Raw genomic sequence first — 25,586 nt, forward strand, 5'->3', positions numbered from 1 at the left:
ATTTGAGGAAAAGATGAGCAGAGCAGTATGAAAAGCACATGGAGGTCCAGGAAGCAGTGGTCTTCTCACCTTTCCACCAAAGCTTGGGAAAAGAAGACAACAGCTTTCCACCTATGGGGACAAACATATGAGTTAATCCTGATTAAGGGAGTTACTTCCAATCCAGAAGGCAGAAGAAAAGTTTAGAAGGAACTCCCTAGGTGGCAATAGGTTGATGCCCAGCATCAATCCTGGGCCAAATGGTGGAGCCCACAGGTCTGCCGATGTCAGGCTAGCTGTTGGGTGATGAGGGCTGAGTCCATACAGCCCCAAACACCTGGCAAGTGAATTAAAACCTGGCAGATCCCAGGAAGATGTCACCTACAAACGGGGCTCTTCTTCATGCTGTTTTTCAGGGATTAATACTAAGTCTTAGCATTTCCCTAAGTGAGGCAGATCTAATGGCTCCTGTGGGGAGAAGCTGCCAGTGGCACAAAGGGTAATGAAACGGTAAATGTTGAAGACAAATTCATCAGACAGGGCAGTCTGGATCACTTGGCAAGCAGAGCACATTTGAAAAAAATATGTTAGAGCACAGCCCAATGCAAAATTGAACATCAAAGGAGAAAGAAATAAGATTGTTCCTACAGAAAGGGACAGAAAGGGGCAGTGAATCACCAAATGCAGGGTTTGGGTTTGGTAGAAAGAAACTGCGTGAGCAGCTCCTGATGTGAGTTGAGGCTGCAGCAGAAACAGCTACAGTGACCTTTGATGTCTAAATGAAGGGGTAGGAGGTGCATTTATTTTTCCTTATGTGCAGCAACAGCAAAATGTGTTGGAGTAGCTGGCTGCTAATGTTGATGCTGAAGAGGAAGAAAGGAAACATGACAGTATTGCAGAAATGGTGTTTAGTACAGAAATTTGTAGACTGGCAGCTGGTTCATTTCCTGGAAGAGATGAGGGGTTGGAATAGCCAGGTGATTGTGATATTTTCTCTCTGTGAACATGCTAAGAGAGCTCCAGTCAAGTGGAAAAGGGCACCATGAGAGCCCCTTGCAAGATGTCAAACCCACAAAGTGACAGATTGGAAGCAACCCCCTGCTTGTTTTTTTTCTTTCTGGAGGTGGTGGCTAAATATGAGGACAAATGAACGGTTAATGGGGTCCATATGGGCATAAATGTGCATTTAATTAAAAGCCTGTGATATAAAAAAAATCAGTTTACAGTCAAAATAATTCAGGTTGGAAGGGACCTTAGGAGTCCTGAACTGCCTGAATCTGTGATTCTCACACATGTGGGGGAATGTGGAGAAAATTTCCTTTTGTAGACACTGGGTTGTAGAACTGGAAGTGTTGTGAGGACTCAACACAGACCCCAACCTAGTATTGTCACTGACAGATGTTTTGGCTATTGGGCACATCTGGAAAGATGTACCTCACTGTAGCAGGATTGAAACCAGCAATCTACATATTTTAGTCAGCCACCCTCAACCAGCTGTGCAACATGTACGATCTGGACCCTTGCATGGTGCAGATTTAGGGTTGTCCCGCTGTCCCCCACTGCCCTCCAAGCCATTAGCCTGACTGCCTGAGCAGGGTGCCTGTCAGCAGAGCAGTGGGCAGGGCTGTGAGCTGGCAGGGCTGAGGGAGAGCCTCGAGGAGTGTCTGTGTGTGCAGGTGCTTTCTGTGAGTGTCTCCTGGAAACCAGTGAACCCCCCAGCAGGTTTCAGAGGGACTTGACAGAAGGATGAGATAATTAAGTCTCCATGAGTTTCATCCAAAAGGGTGAGCTGGAAGAGGAGGGAAATAATTTTTAAGTAAGGAAAGACTTTCACATGAGCTTACATGTTATGAAGCACCAGGGAATCCACTCATTCGGATGCCTTTTCAAGCTGCAGGAATGAACCTGAGGCCCTAAAATCAACTAAACCATGAGAATCCAGCTGATGGGTGAGTGCCATTGGTGCTGATCTCCGCAGAGCTGTCTTTCTCATAGCAGCTTTTGGCTCAATTTCTCATTTTTGCCCACATTTAATGTGTTTGGCTTCACAGCCTCCTGCCTCTCTGTCTTGCCAAAAGGGAAACACCCACGTTTCCCGGAGCAAAGCAAGGGCACCATGTGAAGCCACGAAGGGTGAGCTCTGTTGTGAGGGTTGGTGTGAACAGTGTTGCCTTCCTTGCCCCTTCCAAGCCTGGCACATTTGAACATCCATAGAGGGTCACTCCCAAATATTTTTACTGTGGAATGTTGCACAGTGGTCAGTGAGCCAGCATCTAGCTGGCAAGACTCCCTCCTCCTCCTCCTCATAGTATTTTCCCTGTTGTTAACAGTTTTCATTGCAGACATCCATTATCACACATGGTGGTACTCGGCAACCTTGGGGGGATTTTGTTTCTGTGACCTTGTTCAGTCTCCAGTTGGGGCTAGCTAAATTTGAATCCTCCTGAGCACCCTTCAGCAAGGTCATTACTGTGTTGCCCAAAGGGAAGTCTCCTTTTGTGTACCCCTAGTCTGGCTCCTGTTACTTTCCTATGATATCCTGTCATTCTTGTCTTAGGTGAGAGGGAGTAGGTCATCTCCATCACCTTCTCCCTGCCACTGCTGGTTTCCTCATCATCTCTCCTGTGCTGACCCCTTTCCAGACCTGTCTCACTAGTTCCTTGCAGAGAAACCATTACAGCCTTTTGATATTCCTTGTTGCCCCCTTTGTGCCAACAACTGTGATGTTGGCCCTGCTACCCAGACAGCTACCATGAGGAGGTGCAAAGGGTTGTCTAGCAGACTGTGAGTTCAACATGAGCCAAATCAGGCTAATTTCTCCTGTTGCAGAGGTTAGCTGAGCTGGAAGTAGTTACAGATGATGAGACAGCTCATTAAAGCGGCTGAAAATTAACAAGCCTCAGAGCTTTTCTAAAATTAGAAATCATCCCTGGAAAGGCAAGCCTATCCCAAATATCCTGCTACAAGCCAGACTCTTTCAGATGACAGGAAAACATCCTCACACTTTACTATCAGCTTCACCCCCATGATATCTCCAGCTCATCCTATCAAACCAAATTGGGTGGTGGTTTTTGCTGTGTTTAGAGCCTGTTAAGCTCAGAAGAGTCTCAGTATCACCTTGTAAGGCACTTTTTCTGCAGCCTTTAAGCAAAGGAAGTGGCATGCCAAGGGAAGGGGAAAGCATCCTGACACACCTCTTATTCCTGATATCCAATTCTAAGTCCGTCTGTATTTCCATCCGCCTTCACCTGAGAGATTGAGGGCAGAGCAGTTTAATTACAGGATTCACTGCTAGACCTGACATGGCTGTATATCGCCAGCTGATTAAAACTGAATCCCAAATTGGCTTTTTCAGATTCTTTTCTTTGTTCAAAAGCACTGCTTTAATTCAGGCTTGCTTTGAAACACAAGCAGTGTTTCGAGCTTGAGAAGGGTTCACTGATAGGGAATAGATAGCAGCCCCTTCCCTGTCTCCCTCTAGGTCTCATGGACACTCATGGGTGTGGGACAAAAGAAGCCCCAAAATGCAATGCCCTGACTGGAAATTTTCTCTCAGCCAAGCCCAAGCCTGGTGAAAGTAAACCTTGTCCTCTCTTGAGCATCTTCCTGGGTGTCACAGAGGGCTGGCGAGAGTTGACACAGGGTGGGAGAGCAGCCACAACCTCCAGGAAAAGGCAGAGGGGACATGTACAATGCTGTTTTGTCTCATGACACCCTGTCCTGGGGTCAGGGCGTCATGAGACAAACAGTCCTGGGGTGACTCGTCTGTGCAATGAGCTTTTCGTGAGCAGAGGCTGGTGTACATTTGCCAAAGAAGCCAGGGCAGGAACTGTGGCTCCTGCCAGCACAGAGTGGGTGCTTTTGGACCAGATCCCTCTTCATAGAATCATAGAATGGTTTGGGTTGGAAGGGACCTTAAAGACCATCTAGTTCCAACTCGTCTGCCACAGGCGATCTTCACTAAACCAGGTTGCTCTAAGCCGCATCCAGCCTGACCTGGAGCACTTCCAGGGATGGGGCATGCACAGCTTCCCTAGGCAATGAGGGTAGGAATTCAAGGTAGCCCAAAGCTAGGGCTGAAGGAAGGGAAATTGCTGACAGTGCTATGGAACTTATTTTGCTCTTGCAGAGGCCAGAAAGCTAGAAAAACTCAGTTATCAAAATGCTTTGCTCAAAGTCATTTATTCATGCTGCGTTCCCATGTCCAGCCCTACTTGTGTAACGGCCGGGAAAGCTCTTATCAGAGACTGATACCAGAGTCTCAGGAGGGAAAAAAAATCTCTGAGCAGTTTGCTTTTGCTTCCAGAAGCCCAAACTTGAAAAAGCAAACTAAACTCTGCTCTTGCTCTTGGTGTGCTCGCATGGCACAGGCTGACTTGCTCTGGTGGGTTGGTCAGCTCTTGGGCGCGGGGTTGAGCGTAGCCAGTGGTGGCAGCTGGGTTTTTGCAAACAGACCTGGAGAACAGCAGCCTTGATGTAAAATATGTATGGCTGCAGTATCATAATATGTATGACAAGTGAAATATCACACCATGGGCTGCTGGAACATCCTGTTTGGATGTTGCAGCCCCATGTGCTGTCAGCCTTCCAAGAGGATGCAAAGTACAAGCCTGGGCATCCTGTAGATCTCCAGGGAGCCGCTGGCTCTGTCTGTCCCACACCTACTCACCTGCCTGCACCTCCTCTGGGTGCTGCTCCAGTGCCCCACAAAGGATGTACCACGGCAGGGCGGTGGGAGAGATTTCAGCAAGGAATAACAGAGTGGAGTACAGAACAGGGCTGAATAGCAGGAAATAATTCCAGATAACAAAATCCATGTGCAGCAGCAGGAATGCACTGGAGGCTCTGCACATGGACCATTTGCAGACAGCCCTGAGGCAAGACCTGGGCTCCAGGTTCTTCCTGTGAACCCCTTGCATTCCTAGCACCTTCCCACTTGTAAGGGCACTGCCATCCAGCTTTCAGCAGAAAGAATTACACATAAAAGGTTGCTTTAGTCAATGAGAGTTGAAAAATGCCAGTGCTGCCCATTCCCACGCTAAATGCTGTGGGTGGATATGCCGTGAGTGGTTGCACTGGTCCCACATCAGGACTCAGAGTCTGAGTGGTCTCATCAGGTCTCCATATGACAAGTTCAACACTCTTCACTGTGAGTGGATCTGATTGTGGAAGAGTAATTTAGATTTGGAGGTAACTGAGGTCAGAAGAGACCTTTGGAGGTCTCTGAACCAACTCCCACTCAGGGCAGGTCTAGCTTGAAGTTGGGGCCAAGTCTGCAGGTAGATCATATTACTCCTGGTCTTGGCCAGGCAGGTTATGACCACCTCCAAAGATGGACATTACCCACACCATCTGGCTTTTTTGTTGTTCTGCCCCTGATTGTGAAGCCTTTTCCTTACATCTTTTCTGTCGCATCTCATGGTATCCCCATGCTTCTCCCAGCAGAGTTGGGTCCATCCTTTCTACACCCTCCAGACAGGAGCAGCCCTGGAACTCCCAGGGTTTCCCATGTCTTATGTTCTCAGACAGTCACCGCTTGTCTGGTGGTGTAAGTACAGCCTCACTATTTAGTATTTTGTTTTTCCATCCCATCCTTTATCAGGCTCTCCAGCATCCCATCAGAAATGCTGCCAGTGCCCTCATGTCCCAGAGAGAAATCTTTATTTTCCTAAGATTGACCATGCAGCACAAAGTTACTGAAATCTTTCCAACCAGAGAACTCCCCTAAAATAAATATGAAGGGAAATGTTTTCCACATTGTGTCACTGCTCTGTTGCTTGTCCCATTCACAGAGGGAGGAGGTGGGGAGTGGGTCCTCCAGTTCACACCAGTGTACCTGTAGCTCCGAGCCATCCCACACCCTTCCTTCCCTGGTAGCAAACATCTCCGATGGCAGCAGCTGTTCGTGAAGCTTATGTTTTTTTAAATGATCTTACAAACAAATAGGCTTTAGCCTGTGTTTGTGCCTCACCTCCTTGAAACCCGCTCTCGCCCAGCCGTGAGTGATGCTCAGTGCAGGACGTCTCCTGCTGGCTCTGCTGCCCTTGGGTGGATGTCACATGTAGTGATTCCGCGTGTGCTCTGAAGCCTAATTACACCTGCAGGAGTGGGGAAAAAGTCCCGGGAGGGAAGGTCAGTTTGACAGCCTGAGATATTCATTGGGTTGGGGTTTTTTTGCATCGTCTTCCCTCTACTCCTCAGCAAGGAAGAGGCTCTTTGTACCCCAGCAAGGTTTCCTGTGCCCCGCAGGTCTTGCAGTTGCAGCGTGGTGTTATTAGCGCTGCCAATCACGGCTCCCCTGGAGCGGGGCTGATAATGAGCCCACCGTGAGCCCGGCCACGGCTGGAATGCGATGAGCAGGGAGCAGTCTCCATCCCTTTGAAGGGTGCGAGGAGCAGGGTTGGGATCTGTCTGTTCCCAGCATCATGTGGAAGGGTGCTGTGAGCTGGCAGCGGGCAAGAAGAACCATGGGGGGATCTGGAAGGGCAGGAGTGGGGCTTAGGGAGCTCCTGTTTGCCCTGGGAATGGGGGATGCTGGGGCTGTGTGAGGGCAGTCAGTGAGCACAAGCGTTACCTGCGCAGACAGAGGGGGCTTTCTTGCTGCTTACAAATCTACTTCCAAGCCACATTTCCTCTGAGTTAACACTTACACAGGAGGGGAGAGTTGTTCTTGCATGAATAATAAAACCAGCATCCTCCTGTCCATCAGACGAGATAAAAAGCCCTCAGGGACACAGACGAAGACAACATTATTATACAGGTCACCAGTAGGTTATTCTACAATCCTCCTGTATGAGGCTTCACTCGCTGATGCTGGCAGCACCAGCCACAACAGGGGACCATGTTCCTGCTACAGGGCTGTGGGGAGGGGTGGGCAGGACAGGATCCGCCCCAGTGCTGGGTTACAGAGTCCAACAGCTGTAATTCTTGCAGATGGCAAAAATAGTAGCACCACTGAAGGACCCAACCACCCAAAACATGCTCTCGGCATTCCTCTGTCATCTCTATCCCCGCTTCCCTGGGGTGATCTTGCCAGGATGGCTAAAGTAGTGGCAGCCTGGAGGGGACGTCACAGTGACACAGTGAATGGGAAGAACAGTGAGACCTTTCCAGGTGTTGTGGTCTTTCTCATGTGCTCCTGAAGTGTGAACTCCTCTCTGCCACACCAGATGTGAAAGGAGCCAGAGGGAGAACGTGCTCAATGGGGTGCAAGACTAATCTGCAGTGCAGAGTGAAAACTGTGTGGCTGGGACAGACTTCTGGCTTTCTGTGGATATGATGGCACCCCCATTGGCAGCTGGTGGCCGCAGAGGCAATGACAGGAACCATCCAGTACCCAGGGCCTCTCTGGTTCTGGGCAAATCTGGGACACAAGCACCAGCTTGCCCTGCTGTGGGGTTTCCTGCTTGAATCACTCAGTCTCTAGTTTCATCTTGGTGTGAGAAATTTGCCTGATGTCATGGCTAGGTCACTCATCCTGCCTGCCACCTTGGATTAGATCCTATGATTTGTGTCAGGTTAGATTTTGGAAGGTTTATTTCACACTGCTGGTGTGCACTGCTGGTGGGCATGAAGTTGTTGTCAGGGGGAGAAGGAACAGGACAGAGAGATTTCCTGGGAAATATACAACCTCTCCTCTCCTCTCCTCTCCTCTCCTCATGTCCTATAAGGGTGTGGTGTTAAAAATACTAGTGTTTCAGATTACAGAGATGTGGCTCAGAAGTTGATCCTAATTGGAAGAACATCCCTTTCAACCCAAAGCTAACAGTCTCTGTTTCATACTCCTCACTTCCAAGCTAAGATAATACTGGGTGGGCTACTCCTGCAAGCCCCACCAAGAGCCATCTGTCCTTGTTGTCGCTATTTGCTTCCTTCTCATGATTGTGGCACTTGGAAAGTTCCCTGTGGATGGATACCTGGTTTTACTGATATTTAAATTATTATTTTCCTCACCTATTTTCTTTTTTTCTGAAACAGTGTATGGGCTGGATCTCTGTGCTCACTTTGCAGAGAACAGGGGGGCAGAGAGGAAGATGCTGTCTGAATGTGCCTTGCTATAACCATAATTAATAAAGCCTCTCTCTGGGCTGTCAGTCAGAGCATTTGGATTATTAGGCACTTGGAGGCCCCAGATTCTCTGAGCTCTCTACCCTGATGCCACCAGCTCTGTCACAGCATTGCACCATCAGGACAGCCAGGGGGGACATGAGGGACCTCACTCCTGGAGCGGTGGGATGGTATCTCCTGCCACCCATGGTGGTATCTCAGTTGTTCAAGAGCAGCCACCTGTTTGGTTTGGCTCATCTGGTTCCTCACCCAGCACATGGAAAAGGAAGGGTCCCAAACATTGCCTGAGCCCCCCCGAACATCCTTGCTAAGTACACTCAGCAAGTGAACCCAGCAGCACTGCCTCACCTCTGCCAGCCCAGCTCTCCATAAAACAACCAGCTCCAGGAAGCATCCAGCTGGAAAGAGCTCCATTTTGTAAACTTTAACTTTTGAGGTAAACTGCACTACTGAGGTGGAAAAAAGTTGAGCAGCAGCCACGGTTCTCAGTGCCCGGGGAGGATTCACATCACAACAGGAGTATGATGGGCACTTTTTTTTAACAAACAAGTCTTTAAAAGAAGTACTTGCCAAGTGTCAAAATATTTCTCAGTGATATTAAGGGTCTTTGGCAGCCGTAATTTAACCGTGAAGGAACCTGATGCCAGCAAAGGACCGCACAGCTGGAAATTTGTGCTGCAAAGCAGCATTTTATGGCTGTTAAGCTGTTGGCCTCTCAAGGTTGTAAAGCTGTTAAACAAACACAGCCCTTGGCTCACAACACGTGTCAGGGAGGCACCGTGTTTTGGCAGGAGCAGACTGATGGCAACAGGGGCTTCAAAAGATCTATGAAGAGGTAGAAATAAGCAGAGGAGGAAAACTCAGGTGGAGGATGGGATGCCTGTGTGCCATCTCAGCCTCATGCTGGGAGAAGGTGGTCTTGGAAAGAGGGCCTAGGTTCACATGGAGTTGCATCCTCCCCTGGTTTGGTATCAGATTAGATTGCCATGCATGTATGGATCCTATATATCTTACTGCTGTCATAGCTGCTGGTCAGTAGCTGCTTAAATCACTCTCTTGCAGGAAGGTGATATCCTAGGTTAGCCTAAATGTAGAAGATTTGGATGGTATTGGTAGTTTTGAATGGGGAAACAGGTGTCCCAGGAGGATGACACGCATGCTGCAAACTACATATCCTTTGCTGCATGTTGAAGCAAGCTGTGTTAGTGCCAACAGAGATGCCCCAAGAGCAGCCACAGCCTGGCAAACACAAGCTGATCCCTGGTCCCAATAAAGGCATAGCAAATTCACAGGGAAGAAATAAAATACACTTGCTGAGCCCAGCACTCAAAAATTCAGAGAAAATGTCCACAAAAATAAGGAGGTTCCTGTCTATTTCTTTACTGTTTGCTTCCACTCCCTTTTAGCAATCATTGCTTATTCCTCTGGCTTGGAAGCTGATCTTGGGAGGCAGGAACAGCCGGTCTTGCTGAGGGGAAGTGTGGTGGGAGATGCTTCCAGCTGTGCTGCCTGCAGCCACCTGTCCAGGACAGGCACTCCTTGGACTGTTGCCAAGAGCTCTTTTTCTGGGTCAGAAGCTGTATTAGAAGAACACCCGTGACTCTTTATCATCAGGAGGGCACCACACAGAGATGGACAGGGTGGTCTTCCCAAGCTTGTAGGACTCCTGCCCTGTCCAGTGCTCCCACCCTCCAATGGTGCTCCACCTCCTGAAGCTTTCCAAGAAATGTTGTGCCTGCAAGACCCATTCTTTTGCAACCAGCCTATGTTAAAACTTATCCAAAGCAACCAGACTCTGTGCATTACACTGTTTTCTCAGCCAGATCTTGACTGTGTGGCACCTTTCATTGCTACCAGCCAGGCCAAAGAGAACTGGAGGAGTTGTGTTCTCACACTGGTCATAAAAGGAGAGGTCGTGGTAGCATCATTTGTCTTGCTTGCAGCATTTCCTCCTGTTTTTTCCATGAAAACTCTAAATTCCAAAGTCTAGTTTCTGCACTTTGTGGGTTTTGTAGTGCAGTGTCTCAGCCATGAAGGGAGTCTGCAAGACTGGACTGTAGATGGTTGGAAAGCAACAAGTTAAGCAGCAAGAACTGGTGCTGAACATCTGATTCAGGTGCTGGTTCATGTGGTTGCACAACTCCATCTTCTTGCAGTCCCTTCACTGATGCATGCCAATGTCTTAGTCCTGCCAGGTGGCTGCAAAGAAATGACTCGGTGCTAACAGGAAGAAGCTAATGGGACATTTACCACCTAGAACTAGGAAAAAAATGTTCATAGGTTTGTTTCCCAATGATTTAGGTGATCCATTTTGAGGAGATGGACTAGTAAATTATTGCTGCTGCCTGATGAAATTGGTTTTTCCCTCCCTGATGGACACAGCTCCACTGTATCTATTTTGTCACTCAAAAGCATCCATTTTGATGAGAAGTGAGTGAGATTAAGCCAAAATTTGCTAGCCTTGCACGTCCTCTTGCTAAGCAATTTGCTGCTTCGCTGCCTCTGGAAGATTGCACTGAAGTTGCTTTCCTGGCACCAGGAGCCGTTTTGAGAATTAGTGCAAAACTAATTTGATTACAAATCTCAAAGACACCAACAAAAGCTATTTTTAAGCTTTTGAGAAGTATGGTCTGAATCAGACTGTTCAGGGAAAACACCACAGGAGCTTCTTACCATTATTTCAGCCATGAAATTCTCAGAAACTGTGGGATCCTGGTGCAGTTGGCTGGCTGAGATCTAGCACATGGTCATCACCAATATGTAAAGCTTGTGCTCAGCACCTGGGCGTTATCATGAGGGACCCAGCACAGTGCTTGCCTTGGTGCCTCTCTTGGGTTACTATGGGTGTTTTTTCTTCCTTCTTAGAAATATCGTGTGCTTCCTCATAAGCCAGCCTCTTATAATCAGAGGTCCAAAGCTGGTTATATATAAAAATATAAATAAGGTAAATCTCATTTAGAAAGCGCCATTGTCAGAACCAGGGCAGGATGGTGGGGCTCACATCTCCTCCCTTGGCATCCTCTGGTACAAACTGAAGTCTCTGTCAGGTAATTCAGGAGCACTGGTCACAATTAACATCATGGTTATCCACATGCACCTCTCAAACCTTTGCTGCCTTCAAAGACACCCTGAGCAAGCTGTTTTAAGGACTGTGCTTAGACGTAATCCTTCCCTTCCCTAGGCCATGGGATCTGAGGCTTCTGCAAGGGAGCGTAGCTCTGCAAAGGGGGGCAGCTCGAGGTGGTCCCTCAACCCTGTTCATCCCTCCCACAGGTGCCATGATCCTCACACAGAGCACACCCTAGAGAAACACTGCTCACCTCATGGGATGGGCGGTTACACCTGCACAATTTTCTCTGTAATTTCAGTTTTAGCCTTTAAAACATTATCCTTGTGGCTATTCCCCCTCCTGTGGGCTCCCAGGCCTGGCGTGGGGAGGGCAGCAGGGCCGCAGCTCTCAGGGCCAGGAGTGATGGCTGACATTTGTGTTGCTGGTTTGCTTCAAACTCCCCAACCCCCTGAGTCCATTCCGCAGGTAGTTTGGCCAGGAGCTGCTGTCAGCAGTGCTTGGAAGAATCAATGATAACCTTTTCCTTTGCTAAGGAGTTGCCTGCATGCCAGGGATCAGAGGATGCTGAAAAACAAATGAAGCTGGGATTCTCCATGGGTCTCCCTGGCATTATTCCTGATATTTAAAAAAACAAACCAGTTCTCCTTTGGTTTTATTAGTCTTTCTATTCTGGCATTTAAACAGAGATTGGCATGGTCAGTATCTGCATACACATCCTATGATGCTCTCAGGGGTTTCTCTGAAGGTTAGGACAGCCAGGGTGCTGCATCCGAAGCGCCTCAGTGCTTCCAAGCTGCTGGAAGGCATTTTGGCATTGCAACACCCAGTAATGCCACTGCACAGATTATCCCACATCACAAAGAGATGGGCCTTTGGGTCTTGGGAGCATGTCGGGGCTGTAGGGTAGGAGCAAGGTTCCTCTGAGCCTCAAGACTGGCACCTTTTGGGGTCATTTTATGCTATGATGCTATTTTGGTATTTAATTTTCCTGCATTTTAGTATCAAACTGAAGAACTGAGCTGAGTCTGTGCACCTCTTGCAGGTGTGCCTGAGCAGCTTCCCAGAGCACCTCATGGTGGAGAAGTGTCATGTCCCTCTCTGTCACCCTGTGCCTAGCAGAGGATTTTCACTCTCACAGTGGGGTTCATGCTGGTTCTTGTCTTGGTTTCAGGCATGGAAGAAGCGCTGGTTCGTCCTGCGCAGCGGTCGGATGAGTGGCGACCCCGATGTCCTGGAGTACTACAAAAATGACCACTCCAAGAAACCTTTGCGTGTCATCAACCTCAATTTCTGCGAGCAAGTGGATGCAGGCCTCACCTTCAACAAGAAGGAGCTGCAAGACAGCTACATCTTCGACATCAAGACAAGCGACAGGACCTTCTACCTGGTGGCTGAGACTGAGGACGACATGAACAAATGGGTCCGCAGCATCTGCCAGATTTGTGGCTTCAACCAGTCCGAGGAGAACACAGGTACCATGAGACACAGGTCCATTGCTAAGAGCATCTTCTCTCCTGTCCTCCAGTGGGCCCTGGGCCTCTTTCACATCAGACCTGTAGGAGGAGGGTGTAGCCTGCCACGAGGCTGGGGGCCTGAAGTGGGAAATTGATGGACATGTGGGAAGCTTTTCGTAGGCTTTCCTGCCTTTGACATCTAAAGAGCTGTCTTGGCTATTGTAAGAGCCAGTCATTTTTACCCTCCATAACTGTAGACCATTCAGTCTCTTACAAGGATTTGGTGGTTTGGGGACTTTTTTAGTTGCAGCCTTTGTCCCTATCCATCACCAAAATCCCCTTGAGAATGGTGGGAACCAGCAGTGAAAATCCCCGTTGCTTAGACATTTCAATCCCTTGATGGAGTAGGGGGAGAAGCTTTACTGGAACCATTTCCCACTCCACTGCAATTTTCCCTGCTGGCAGGCTCTCATGTGGAGGACAGACATACTCTCTGTACCTGCATCCCCATCTCTTCTTGGAACCCTCAGGGAAAGGGCTGGGAGTGGAACGAACACTCCAGGTAGTTTATGTGCCGTGAGGGGATATATTGTCTGAGTTGTGCTCCACCATCCAAACTCAGTTGCACTTGGGCAAGCCTCTGCATTAAGCACCGGTGAGCTGCCTCTGCTTTCCCAGCACCACGAGGGCACACATAAATCCTGAGTGAGATGTGATGGGGGAGTGAGCCTGGGGTGCAGCTCTGCAGTCACCTGCCCATCCCATTATACATGGCAGCATTTCTGGGTATCTTTGCTTCATCTCATCCATGGTCCAGTGTCATCCAGGGGCATGCAGGCCTGTGCTCTGTCTACATGAAACTCCCATAATAACGTCCAGCTTGAATCTGTTTTGGTCCCTTGTGGAGCAGCTGCCATCGCAGGAGTTGAACTCCTGCCAAGAGCTTGTCAGGCAGGACAGCAAACAAAGCATCGCAGCAGCGCGGATGCGCTCTTCACTGACTGACGCATGAAGCAGGATGTCACCTTGGCAATGGGTGCACAAGTGGCAGAAAGGATCCTTGATAACGTCGCCAGCCAGGTCTTTCAGGGAAAGGTCAGGCTAAATGAATTACATACCGTTCCAATGTCAGCAGTGCAGCCCTCGAGGTTCAGCAAAATTGTTCAGGCCCCTTTTTTAAGAGCTGTTTCATTGCAGGATTTTCCATTTTGCATGCGTTCAGCTGGGGGAACTGTTTTTCCTCTCATTTAGTAAAATGAGCTTTCAGCCCAGCGGCAGCGGGATCGATACGGGACTTCAGTGAAATATAAATCTGGGCAGCAAAAGGAAAAACAATCACCCGCTTGCAAGTACATCTGTCCCAAAGGGCACACAGGGATCATCAGGCTGCAGAGATCCAAGCACTATTCCCTGCAGGATCATGGAGTGACATCAGCAAAAGAGGAACAAAAATCCCTATTTGTAACAGAATCACAGCTCATTAATGCTGTAGGGAAAGTACCCACTTGAAACAGTACCCAGCTGCCAAAGTTTGATTTTCTGAGTAAGCCAAGAAAATGCCTGCAACGGCGAATGCAGCAGATGTGTCCAGATGCTGCAGCAGAGAGGGAGCATGAATTATTCAGGGATGGTGCTTCACTTCGGTCCTTGACGAAGCAGTGACCCCATGTTCACCTTTCCTTCACCATCCCTGCTAAGTAATGGCGAATAAATCATCAATTTCCCAAAGTGGTTAATGTTCATTTGAAGAGTCCATGGCCTGAGGCTGGGTGAAGAAGTTGAGGGGTCATTGGAGCACGATGGGTGTTGGAAGTCTTGTCCAACTTGGCATATATAAGCTCTTCATGGGGTGTATCCTTCATGGGGTGTCAGCTGGAGGGAGTAATGAAACAGTCGTAGCAATGTTTGTAATTCTGCTGTGCTGTGCTGTGCTCCCTCTTCATCACCTCCTTGAAGTCAAGGGTGGATGGATGGGAGAGGAACAAAAGTTTGTGCGAGATTAAGACAGTTCCTGGGTAGAAACAGAGCTTGGGACACTTGGCATTTTTTTCTTGGACCTTCCTCCCCTCATCCTCAAGCTTCTCTGTGCCGTGTTGTGGCCTCTGCCTTGGAGAATGAATGAGTTGGTAATTGGATGAACTAAAAAGGGGGAGGAATAGGTAACCATCATGAGCAGGAATAGCTCCATGCTAATTGTAGCAATTAATTAACTAAATCTTCTTTTCCCAGCAGACAGGCAGCGTGGTGGAACAAGATCAGGAACTGCCAGGGAAGCCACTGTGCACATTTTTCTGGTTGTACTTGTTCCTGGGTGTGTGACTGCTCTATACTGGGCAAAAAGCCTTGCTGGGTCTCGCCCCACAGCCAGGCTGTTCCCAGCTGGGCTGTACTCACATCCCAGCTAGGGGAACGCTCCATCACCAGCAAACACATTGACTGCAGTTGCCATCATATGCAGAATTGCTGCCTCCTTGAAGGGACACCCCACATCAGATGAGCCCCAGGCACTGGTCACTAGTTTGCTTATAACCCAGTGGTGGTGGGAGACAAATTAGACTCATTAGCTTTTGGGGCAGTTTGGGTAAAAGCTGTTGCACCAGCTTCCCATGTTGGTAGGGAAAAGGCAGGGTAAAAAAGCCTTCTAGCATGATTTAGTAAGCAAATGGGCAACCTGGAGTTGCAGTGATGCAAACCCTCTGCACCAGTGTGGGACCGTGCTTAGGTGCTGCCCGTGCTCCCAAAAGGCCCAACACTTAAAAAGGCAAACAGATTTACAACCTTTGCTGCTTCTTTCCATTTGCAGCTCAACAGGAGAGTGTAAATTTTCTGTCAGTTGGTTTTCACATTAGTCCTTCATGTCCTGTCTAGACAGGGGGACTCTCAGGATTAAGGAGGCTGGACTTGAGGGCGATTTAATGTCATTCTATGGCTCACTGCTGGTTTGCTGATCTCCAGCTGCATTCTACATCTGGTTCAGCGGAAGGAAGCTCGTTTCAGCCTCAGGGGCCTGAATGTCAGTGAAGCAGAGGGTCCTGCCGGCTGTCCCAAGGAGCAGCTGCTCAGCTAAGCTGCCCTGGTGGCTTTGTTCCCTGCCCCGACCTGAAAATAATTGCAGAGCAGCATGATTACATCTGCCAGGAGAAGGGAAATTAAATTGAATCTAAAGTGTTTACCCAGACTGTGGCAAAGCTCTTTGTTTCTCTTAGCACCTATTTACTTTGAGAGCTAATTACAATTTTTGAACAAGCGGAACCTCACAGGATCCCGGCTCCTCTGCGTGTCTGAGGAAGCTGATCGTGCTCAAGAAAAGTAGATTTGCTCCTGTGTCAGTGCTGCCTTTACACTTCAGTTTGCACTGCTGCCACCTTGAGTGATCCAAATACGATGTGGGGAGACCAGCCGGGGACCCTGGGCCACAGGCTACATGAGAAAGGCCAGCACATGGGTATTTCAGACCATCAGCATTTTCCCTGCCCTAGTGGGCAGGCAGCCAGGGCTCAGCTGTGAACTGGATTTTCTCATATGCTTTGTTTGTTGAAGTTAAAATACCAAATCCCACTAAACATATCTCATGTGCCATTAACCCTTTCTGAAGCTGATGCTTCAGCCAAAACCCCTCCTTGTCCCATCCCCAGTATGACAGAGGTGCAGCTGCAGCAGCCTGTAGTTTAATTTCTCACAAACCAGTATGTGCCCATGCAGTGAGCGTGTCCTTGCACGGGCCCTGTGCAAGAATTAGTTATTTTGAAGGAGTCAATAACTTTATTAACTTTATGTCAATTTACTGTGCCTCCCCCAGTATCTCCCTGGAGCTCCTCTTCTACCTTCTCCATGGAAAAGGGGCTCTTTCAGAGGCTTGGATGTGTGGATGGTGACCAGACATGGGTGGGAGTTTAAAAGCTTATTCATGCACATCATTAATTCCCCTCTGCTAGAGGGGGAAGACATGAAACCCAAGGAAAGGACTATTTGTGTGTAAGTAGATGTCCTTGCTCTGAGCTGAAAGCTCCCTCCGCTTGGAGAGGGTGAGGAAGGCGTGGGAAAAGGATGGCACTGGGCTCCTGCCCTGATGGGTTGTGTCTGGCAGCAGTAGGCTCTCCCACCCAGTCCAGGCATGTTATCTTTTTTTTTCTTTTTTTTTTCTGTTTTCTTTCTTTTTTTGGTCCATCTGGGACTTAATTTCTTTTATTTTTTTCTCTACTTTCTGTCAGGGAGTTGGTCCAGGGCAGTTCTGGGTTCTGGCTAACTCCCCACTCCATCTCTAAGGCGTGGCATTGGTATTTTACATCATGACAGGGAGCAATCCCAGCAATGTCTCGCTGAACATAGGTCAGGGCTGAGCATTAAAGTTTAATGGAGATGCATCTCTCCTTTCTCCTTCAACCCAGACATGCTCATTCTAGCAGTTCAGTGGATCAGCCTCTGGATACCAGTCGCTTTCTGCTCACACTGGTGAGATCTGCACCTCACATGCCTGGGTGTCTTTGGCTTGGCTCTGCCCCAGATCCTCACCAGTTGCCCCATTCCAGCCCATGAGAGCAAATTTATTGCTCTCACTTGACTTGCTTTGGCTGGGGGTCCCACATGGGCCACAGGCTGGTTGCTCCCCAGCCCGCTGCCTGCCAGTCTGTGTTATGAGCCCATCTCACTGCTCTTGCACGCTCCTCACTTCTCTCCCAAAAGCATGTTTGTCCTAGCAATAGGCAAATGATACCTCCAGCCCCACTGGTTCCTTGCAGCTGGGTTTGTCTGGGTTTGTGCCCAGCAAAGTGAGCTCAAGATGGACCAGAGAAGAAAACAACAGAGAGACCCCTGAAGACTTGTTGGGAGGACAGAAGCTGCCTAAAACTCAGCGAAGAGGCTGTGGGCTGCAAGACTAGAGTAAAACCAGGTTTGAACATTGCATACCACCCACCTCGCCCAAACACTCGCAAGTCACCACTGTTCCCATTCCTCATGCAGGAGCAGGGCACCAGGGAGCACAAGCAAGGTGACAGTTCCTGCATTCCTGCCACCACTGCCTCTCCCATGGCCAGGAAGAACCAAAACAGAGGGGAAATACACAAGACTGCTGGATACTTCCTTTCTATAGTGCCTAGCACATGCCTCCTTCCTTCACTGCTGTGGAGGAGTTACAAACCCAGAGCCCAGCCAGGGACTGTGCAGAGGCTGAGGCATGTGGGATGAGAAATGGGGCCACGGAGGGATATGTGGGGGTATCCTTGTGTCCCTGACAGCACCCGGGCCCTGCTGTGTGTTGTTTTGGGATCTGCAGGCAGCACTGCCACCTAAGGGCAATGGAGCAGGCAGCCCCTTGTGGAGCCTTTTGCCCTCACGTGCCCTAGAACTACAGAATACTTTGTATTGGAGGTGGCCTTAAAGATCATCCAGTTCCAACCCCTCACCATGGACAGAGACACTTTCCACTAGACCAGGTTGCTGAAAGCCCCATCCAACCTGGCCTGGAACACTTCCAGGGATGGGGCATCCACAACTTCTCTGTGCAAGCTGTGCCAGTGCCTCACCACCCTTACAGGAAATTTCTTCCTAATATATAATTTAAACCTGCCCTCTGTCAGTTTACATTTGTTCCCCCTTGTACCACTTGACTTTTTCGCTTCTGTTGCCATAAGTCAATTGGTCTTGACTCCATCTGTAAGCCCTGGTATGAGTTGTACTTAGACATCAGCTCACATGGAGGCCAGTCTGTCCCCTGGCAGATAGTACAACAAGCAGTGAACAAGAGAATGTTTGAGTTGAGCTTGACCATGGGATGGACAGGGCATATCTGGTAGGATTCTCTGCAGATATCTCACCTTCCTATGTTTGTTCACCTACCAAAACTACCAAAAGATCTAATGTTCCCTGTCCCATTTGGGATTTTGAGGTAGCTTGTGTTGGGACAGGAACATGGATCCTTGAACCCTGTACTCTGATCTGCTGTTCCACCATATATACAGATGCAGCTTTTTCCTCAGTATTCCCATCAACACTTTCAGCAGTGTCAAGGAGCTCCCTCTTTTAAAACACCTATGTCACATCTAGATCCACTGGTTGCACACCTCAAGGGCATTTGGATCAGAACCCCCTCCCTCATCCTTTTCTTCCATGTTCTGAGTGTTCCTAACAAGGGAAACAGCTGCGGCTGCAGGTTTACTCTGGAGGACAAATGCAGATGTCATATCTCAGCCCCAGGTTTGACCCAGCCTCACTGGAATAGGTGGGGGAGACCTGGTGGCCCAAACTGACTTTACACCAGGCTCATGGTTAAACATCAGGTGCATGCATACACCTTCTTGCCGAAGTCACAGTTCATTTCTTACCCTTCCTGCCACTTTAAATTTGTTCCAAACTTCCCTGACCCTGGCTTTCCTGCTCCACAAACAGCAAGTTATTTTAAGATCTGACACTGTTCAGCTTTTATTTCTGTGTAAACAATACCGGAGATGGAGTGGTATTGGCACAAAGGAGCAGCTTGAGAGCAGTTAGCTGCCTGCTGTCTTTTTCCCCCTTTTTTCCCTCTTTCCCTCTGGAGATAAGTTAGTTGTGGTACTGATGAGTCTGCTGAAGAGCAGAGCACCACTAATGACCTGGAATTTGTTTCCTAGAGGACAGAAACAGGGGGAGATCCTTGCTGGTCTTTACCAGCTGGTCAGAGTGTCCTTGCTGTGATTCCCCTGGCAATTTGGAGAGGGAGCTAATGGCACTGAGAGTGAGACATGTTTGGGTGGTTGTAGTCTGTCTACTTCTTTGGAGAAAATGAAAAAATATGTCTAATCATCTGCACCCTGAAAGTGGCCATTTCTTTCCCTTGGTTCTCCAAGGAGGTAGGACTGATGAGCTCAGGTGTCCCCTTTCTATTAAAACTCATCCCACCTGTCTCAGGATTGCTATCAAGCCTTTGCTATTAGGCTGGATCTTCAATGATTTCATTTTTATAATTTCATTTACACCAGACAACAATCAAACCCTGCTAATCTTCCATACCTTATTCCTCTTGCTGTATTCTGCTCTTCAGGGTGCTGGGTTCCCAGAAACTGCTGTGATGGTCACTGTCCTTGATACCAAGAGGAAGTTTCCTGCCCATATAGGTGCCAAGAAAAGGACTGAGGCAAGGATGCAGAAGTTTTTAGCAAGGGAAAGGGTCTTAATGTATCTACATGGTTAGAAAACCAGGCCTCTGTCTTCAGGGCATTCGATGTAATCAAAACCTCTGACATTTGCAATGCTTGGACCAAGTCTTTCATTACTGTTTGGGTTTTGGAAATTTAGGAATTTCTATCATTTTCTTATTTATATGTTTTTATTGTGACTGTGGACATTTTGAAGAGGTAGAAATGAAAAAAAATCTAGAAGATATGTGAGCCTTGTGTTTGCAAACCCATAACTCTGCCATCCCAGAGAGTCTATTAGAAGATAAGTATTTGTTGAGCCTCTTGACCATACCCCGGACTGATGGGAACTGGCAGAGGATGCAGCTGTTTGTGGGAGCACAAGGTTTATAGGACAAAAAAATGCTCTTATCTCGCTGCAAATAATAAAACCATCAACTAGCAATAAAAAAAAATTTATGCTCAGCTTTCAAAAAGGACCAACAAAATACTCCAGCTCTTCTTGACTGTTTCCCAGCTGGCGCCCAGCTCAAGGGTATCCAACTGGCCTCTTCTGAAGATAAATACAGAGCTGGAGGACTGGGGCCTTTGGGGAAAATCCTGCCCTTTCCTGGCCAAAGTCCCACTGGTTTAGCTGAGCTGAGGCAGGGATTTGAGCTGGGAGAGAAGGAAGAAATGTGAATTTTGAGAGGTTTGAGGTTTTTTTGGCGCTAAAAGTGTTGCCCAGCCTTTCCTGCATAGGTTTCCTAGCAGAGATTGACAAGCTGAGTTCACATCTCAGCCCTGGCACCCAGAATCAGAAACCCATTTAACATAATTCTTTTTTTTGTAGTTGGCTTATATGGCTGTGAGCCCTGTCAGATGAGCTCTGTTAGTTTAATGGGCACAGAGGAATTTTTAGGGTGACTTACTGACCGTGGAAAAATGAGCGTGGCAGACGGTATCAGCAGTGCATCAAAAAACAAAACCATGCAGAGCCCTTGGAAACAAAAACAGCTGATGGACTTGGAGTGAAGTGTCTGAGCAGAACTGACGGAGAGAGGGAGGGAGAAAGGCATTTTTGGGTGTCAGCCAACTAAGACGAAACTCAAGTCAGATTCGCCTGCATTTATATTTCCCAGAGGGGTCTTGGGACTGTTGTAGCCCATGTGCCCCAGTCATGCACTTTGGGATTCATGGAGCTGCCATGAATCTGTGTCTGCAGAGTTTCTCAGGCATCAGGACAGGACACAGATCTGCAGGTGATGCCCAATACATAGGAACCAGGCTGGCAAGTGCAATGGACAGAGAACCCCAAAATGCAAGTGCAAGCAGGTTGGACAAGGAAAAAAAATCACTTTTGCAAAGGATAATTTTCTGGCAGTTTTTTACAATGTGACACTTTCCCCCCTGCCACGGAAATGTATTTTCCCATTTTTTCCCTCCATACATTTCCCATTGTTCCCTCCAAAGCTTTGAGAGGGACATGGTTTTATATGCCCTGCACACTGCTTTGTAAAACCTCATAAAAGCCAGGACAGATTTAGACTCTCATTTCCCAGACCCCAATGCCTATTTGTTTGCTGGTTTATATTGCTTTATATTTCCAATTAAAACCAAGCCTAAGCAAAGGGAAAGCTTTCTAAAGCCTTTAAAGCCTCCAAGTGAAGGCACATGGAGCAGGAAGGAGACATGAAGCTTTCAATTCCTGTGAACTTTCCGTGACACCAGTCAGGGTTTGTTTCCAGACTGATTCTTATTTATGAATGCAGTAGCATTTATTACTGATTTTATCTGTAAAGATGGCATTTCTTCCCTAGACAGTTTCTGTGCCTCAGTTATAATTACTGCCTGCTCCTCAAACATACTTTTGATTTATTTATTGTGGTACAATACCAGAGCTGTAATACTGGCAATTACTTAGGGCTGTGGGGCTTACATCTGATCCAGGGATGCCCTCCTTCCACGTCCCAGCTCCCTCCAGGAAGGCTGAGAACATCCCTAAGGGTCCATCACAGTGTAGATGTAGCCAGGAAACATGCCTTCTGCTATGCCAGGTGCTGAACAAGCACTGAGCAGAAAGGCAGCCTCTGCTTGAAAGGATTCATCACTAGGGCACAGTACAGATGTGTTTGGTGTGTCTTTTATCCTGTCTGTAGCCATTTGCTGCCAGAGGCACATCAGTGGTGGTGCCTGTTCCCTACAAGCTGGGAATGGTTTTTAAAAGGACACTTGGCCACAGCTCCTGAAAAATGTGTTTAAAAATGAGACTGTCCAGGAAAATTAGATATTCTGTATCTCTTCTGTTCCCCACTTGCCCACAGTCTGTGTGGGATTCAGACACAGAAGGGAGTTACGGTTTCTCTGAGGCATCCAAAGACCATTTTACCATTTTTCCATGCTTGCAATCACTTTAAGCCACAGAGAATGAAGCAAATACTTAAAGCTGTGTGAAAAAATAAGTGCAGCCCTCCATAAAAGCCAACAAAACCCATCAACCTGAGTCTTCATCCTTAGAAACAGTCAAAACCTGGCTGGACACAGTCCTGACCTGCTGTAGCTGCCCCTGCACCCCTCTGGTTAAAAAACCTTCTCCTAATATCCAACTAAAGCTCATCTCAAACACTTACTGGGCATGTAGCTTCCTTTCATACTTACTGGGTTGTTGTCACATGCTGAGGAATGTGACTGGTTTGCACCTTTGGTTGATTGCTATCCTTTATATCTGTTTATTAAAATGGAAAATAACATTTCACCTCAAAAATTTCATCATGTGCTCTCTCAGTTCCACATGACCTAATCCCATCCCAGCCAGCACAGCTGCTTGTGCCAAGTTTTGGTATGATTACCTTCCATCATTTCACTGCCAAACTGTCCCTGTGCTCATGCGCCGCTGCTTTTGAAAGTAAGCTGGAGTGGAGTGACTCATTGCAATTGCTTTTTTTTTTTTTTTTTTTCCCATAACTGACAATGAATCCTCTTTTTGAAGTGTTGGGTAGGTGTCTGGGCACTCGCAAATACTTCATCACCTGTAGAGGTGTCGTGAAAGACATTTGCACTGCCTGTAGCTCCATCTTCACCTTCATCTCACAGCTGATCATCTGCCCTGCCAAGCACCACCTTGTTTGACATTGCTGTATGTGTAAACCCTCCCCTCAAGCCTGAGTGTGCTCTGCACAGACTGAACCTTGATGTAAATCCTTTACGATGATAATTATTTTTGCTGGCTTGCCATGATGGTTCATATTGCTCTCCAGTGAGTCATGATGAAGTCTTTCAAATACCCACTTGAAATCCATAAATTCTGTGATGAATCTTTCTGCTTCTTGATGGTTTCTTTGATGATTAGTGTTAGGGTCAAAACCTGGTCAACATATGGTCTTCCAGCTGAAAACAAAAAGGGAGCTTGTAAAAAAAAGGGAGAGCGACTTTTTACATGGGCAGATAGGGATAGGACAAGGGGGAAGAGTTTTAAACTAAAAGAGGAGAGAGTTAGTCTAGATCTTATGAGGAAATTCTTTACTTGAGTGTGGTGAAGCACTGACACAGGTTCCTCAGAGAAGCTGTGGATGCCTGCAGTGTTCAAGACCAGGTTGACTGGACTCTGAGCAACCTCGTCTAGTGGAAGGTGTCCCTGCCCATGTTGTAGAGTTGGAATTACGTGGTCTTTAAGATCCCATCCAACCCAAGGCAGTCTATGATCCTACAAAAATGCTACTATCATCTCTTGAGATGTGTCTGAAAAAAACTCCTGATAGAGCAGAAGACTGTTTTTCCCAGAAAGCACTATGGCTTTTCTTCCTCCCTGTGATTCTAAGAGGAGGTGGATTTGTGATTTTCATTTGGAGCTCATTCATGCTTTTACAGCTTTATTACAGTTTTTATATACTGTTAGATCTCCTCTTTGGCATCACCATAACTCCTTCTGAGCATCTAAGATCCCGTTGTTTTTTAATGTTATGCTCCAGAAACTCACTTCCACCATTTCTTCTACCTCTAAAAAGAACTCAAGAACACAGGCTCAGAAATGCTTTGAGTTTCTTTGGCACGATGTTGGAAGGACCACTCTGTCCTCTGCCTGCTAGTAACATATTTATGGAGATAAATCCATGCTGTGCAAGTCCTGGGAAAACAGAGCTTTGTGTACTAAAAGATCCACTCTCATCTCAGTGGTGAGAAGACATGCTGCTGGTCTGGTGTCTTGTGGCACCATCTGAAGGGAAGGCCAACCCTGTGTTCACAGAGCTGTATGATACTGTGGTTTGTTTTACAGATAAAGTGGCTCAAAGAATTAGTACTGCCGTGACTGCAAGAATGCCCTCAATCATATTAGATAAATTAAAATATTTGCTTTAATAAGGTTTATGAGCAATAAGGTGACGCACACGGGTTTTCCCTGTGGGTGCATTGCTGCATGAATGGTCCCTGTGATGTTCTTGGCTGTCTCCAGAGCAGCTGGAGTTGGAAGGTTGGAGTAGGCTGGCTTCTAGTCTGGTCTAGTCCCAGTAGTCCCTGCATTCCCATGATTGTAGCCAAAAGCCATTATAACCTGGCTTATCCTTCCCATAATCTCTGGAGAAAAGTTGGTCTGATGTACTATCTATTTGTCACCATTCCCCTTTTCATCCCGTAGATGAAGGATGAAGATGGATCTCACCCAGATCTATCTCAGCAGCCAAATACACCAAGTTCAGACATGTGTCACATCAGTAATTAAAATGAAAAATTAAATAAATCCCATTCCTGTGAGGAAGAAGGAGTTCTCAGAAGTTGCCTGTATGGAGTCAGAGCAATCTGGGGAAATGCTGTTCTTGCAGCAAATGGAGCAGGTGAAAAGCCCAAAACAAACTCCCTTTCAAAGACAGTGAAAATTCAGCATCTTCGTTTTCACTCCCTCTGGTATTCATTTCCATACTCTTTCAGTGTCAATTTTGATTCACACCTTTTCATTCTGAATTTGAATGAATTTTGGGAAAAACAAGAATTGCACTTTCACGTCTAAAAAGCACATCATGATGATTTTCAGTCGAAGAGGGGCAGTCTGCTCCCAAAAAACTATCTTCTCTGATGAGAATGAGTTGAAATCCCTTGACCTTCTCCCCTTTTACTTAAAATTCACTTTTATTCTCTGAAGGTTTCTTGTAATTTCTGGCTTCAAACGATTCCTTGGCAAGCTCCTATTTTGATTAAATAGCATTTTCCAGCTGGAGGATGTCAGAAGATTTTCAGCTGGCCCTACGCCAAGTGTGAAGCACTGGGCAAGGCACCGGGCAAGAAGATGTGGATTTTGCTCTGGATGCTGGTTCCAGTTGTGGTGGGTGCATGGATGGATGACCTGCAAGTGGGGTAATGTCATCTGGTGCTTCTGGCTTTTAAGAATGGCAGAAGCAGCAGATTTACCACAGATTTACTGTGAGCTGGTCTGAGCAAGGAAGAGGAGGGTGAGGAAATGCTGAGTAAGGCCATGGGATGGTTCCCAACCCATGAGAAAGAATCAGAGCAGGGATGGTCTTTGGATGCCAGTGGATGTTTTGTACCTGAGTCAGGTGATGAATGCCAAAATCCAGAACTGTAACCGTGAAGGAGATTGTGATGAATCTGCCTTACCTGAGTCTCCTGAAGACCAAGCTATACATTACGCTCCACTGCTCCACTAAAGGCAGCTCTACTGCTGCTGTGTGTTAAAAATAACCACAAAACCAGCCCATGCTTTGGTGCACAGGGTTCAAACAGCAACATCCATGCTGGGAGTTTGCTCTGCTTCTCAGTGCAGAAATATCCAGCGAGGAGGGACTTGCTTGTGCATGACCAGATGTGACAGGGAGATGGAGGGTGTCCAGGTGGAAACACTCATGCACAGGGAAAAGAAAAACAAGAACTGAAAGTGAAGCTGAACTGATAGTGACCAAAGTCTATCAGGATGTT

The 25,586-nt window shown here is 47.5% G+C and overlaps 1 protein-coding gene across 5 annotated transcripts in view; it reads left to right on the forward strand.

Annotated features, from left to right (window-relative positions):
• Nucleotides 1–25,586, forward strand: part of GAB2 (GRB2 associated binding protein 2) — a 93,349-nt gene that overhangs the window by 40,594 nt on the left and 27,169 nt on the right. For all 5 annotated transcript variants that reach the window (XR_005628551.1, XM_039718289.1, XM_039718290.1 and 2 more), the window contains exon 2: nt 12,288–12,588. Coding sequence is in view for 4 of the 5 variants with exons in the window: in XM_039718289.1 (XP_039574223.1) it covers nt 12,288–12,588 (301 nt within the window). In the remaining variant the exon portion in view is untranslated. The remainder of the gene's footprint in view (nt 1–12,287; nt 12,589–25,586) is intronic.

The sequence above is a fragment of the Passer montanus genome, unplaced genomic scaffold, assembly GCF_014805655.1.
Source record: "Passer montanus isolate IOZ18808 unplaced genomic scaffold, ASM1480565v1 scaffold4, whole genome shotgun sequence".
Taxonomy (NCBI): Eukaryota; Metazoa; Chordata; class Aves; order Passeriformes; family Passeridae; genus Passer; species Passer montanus.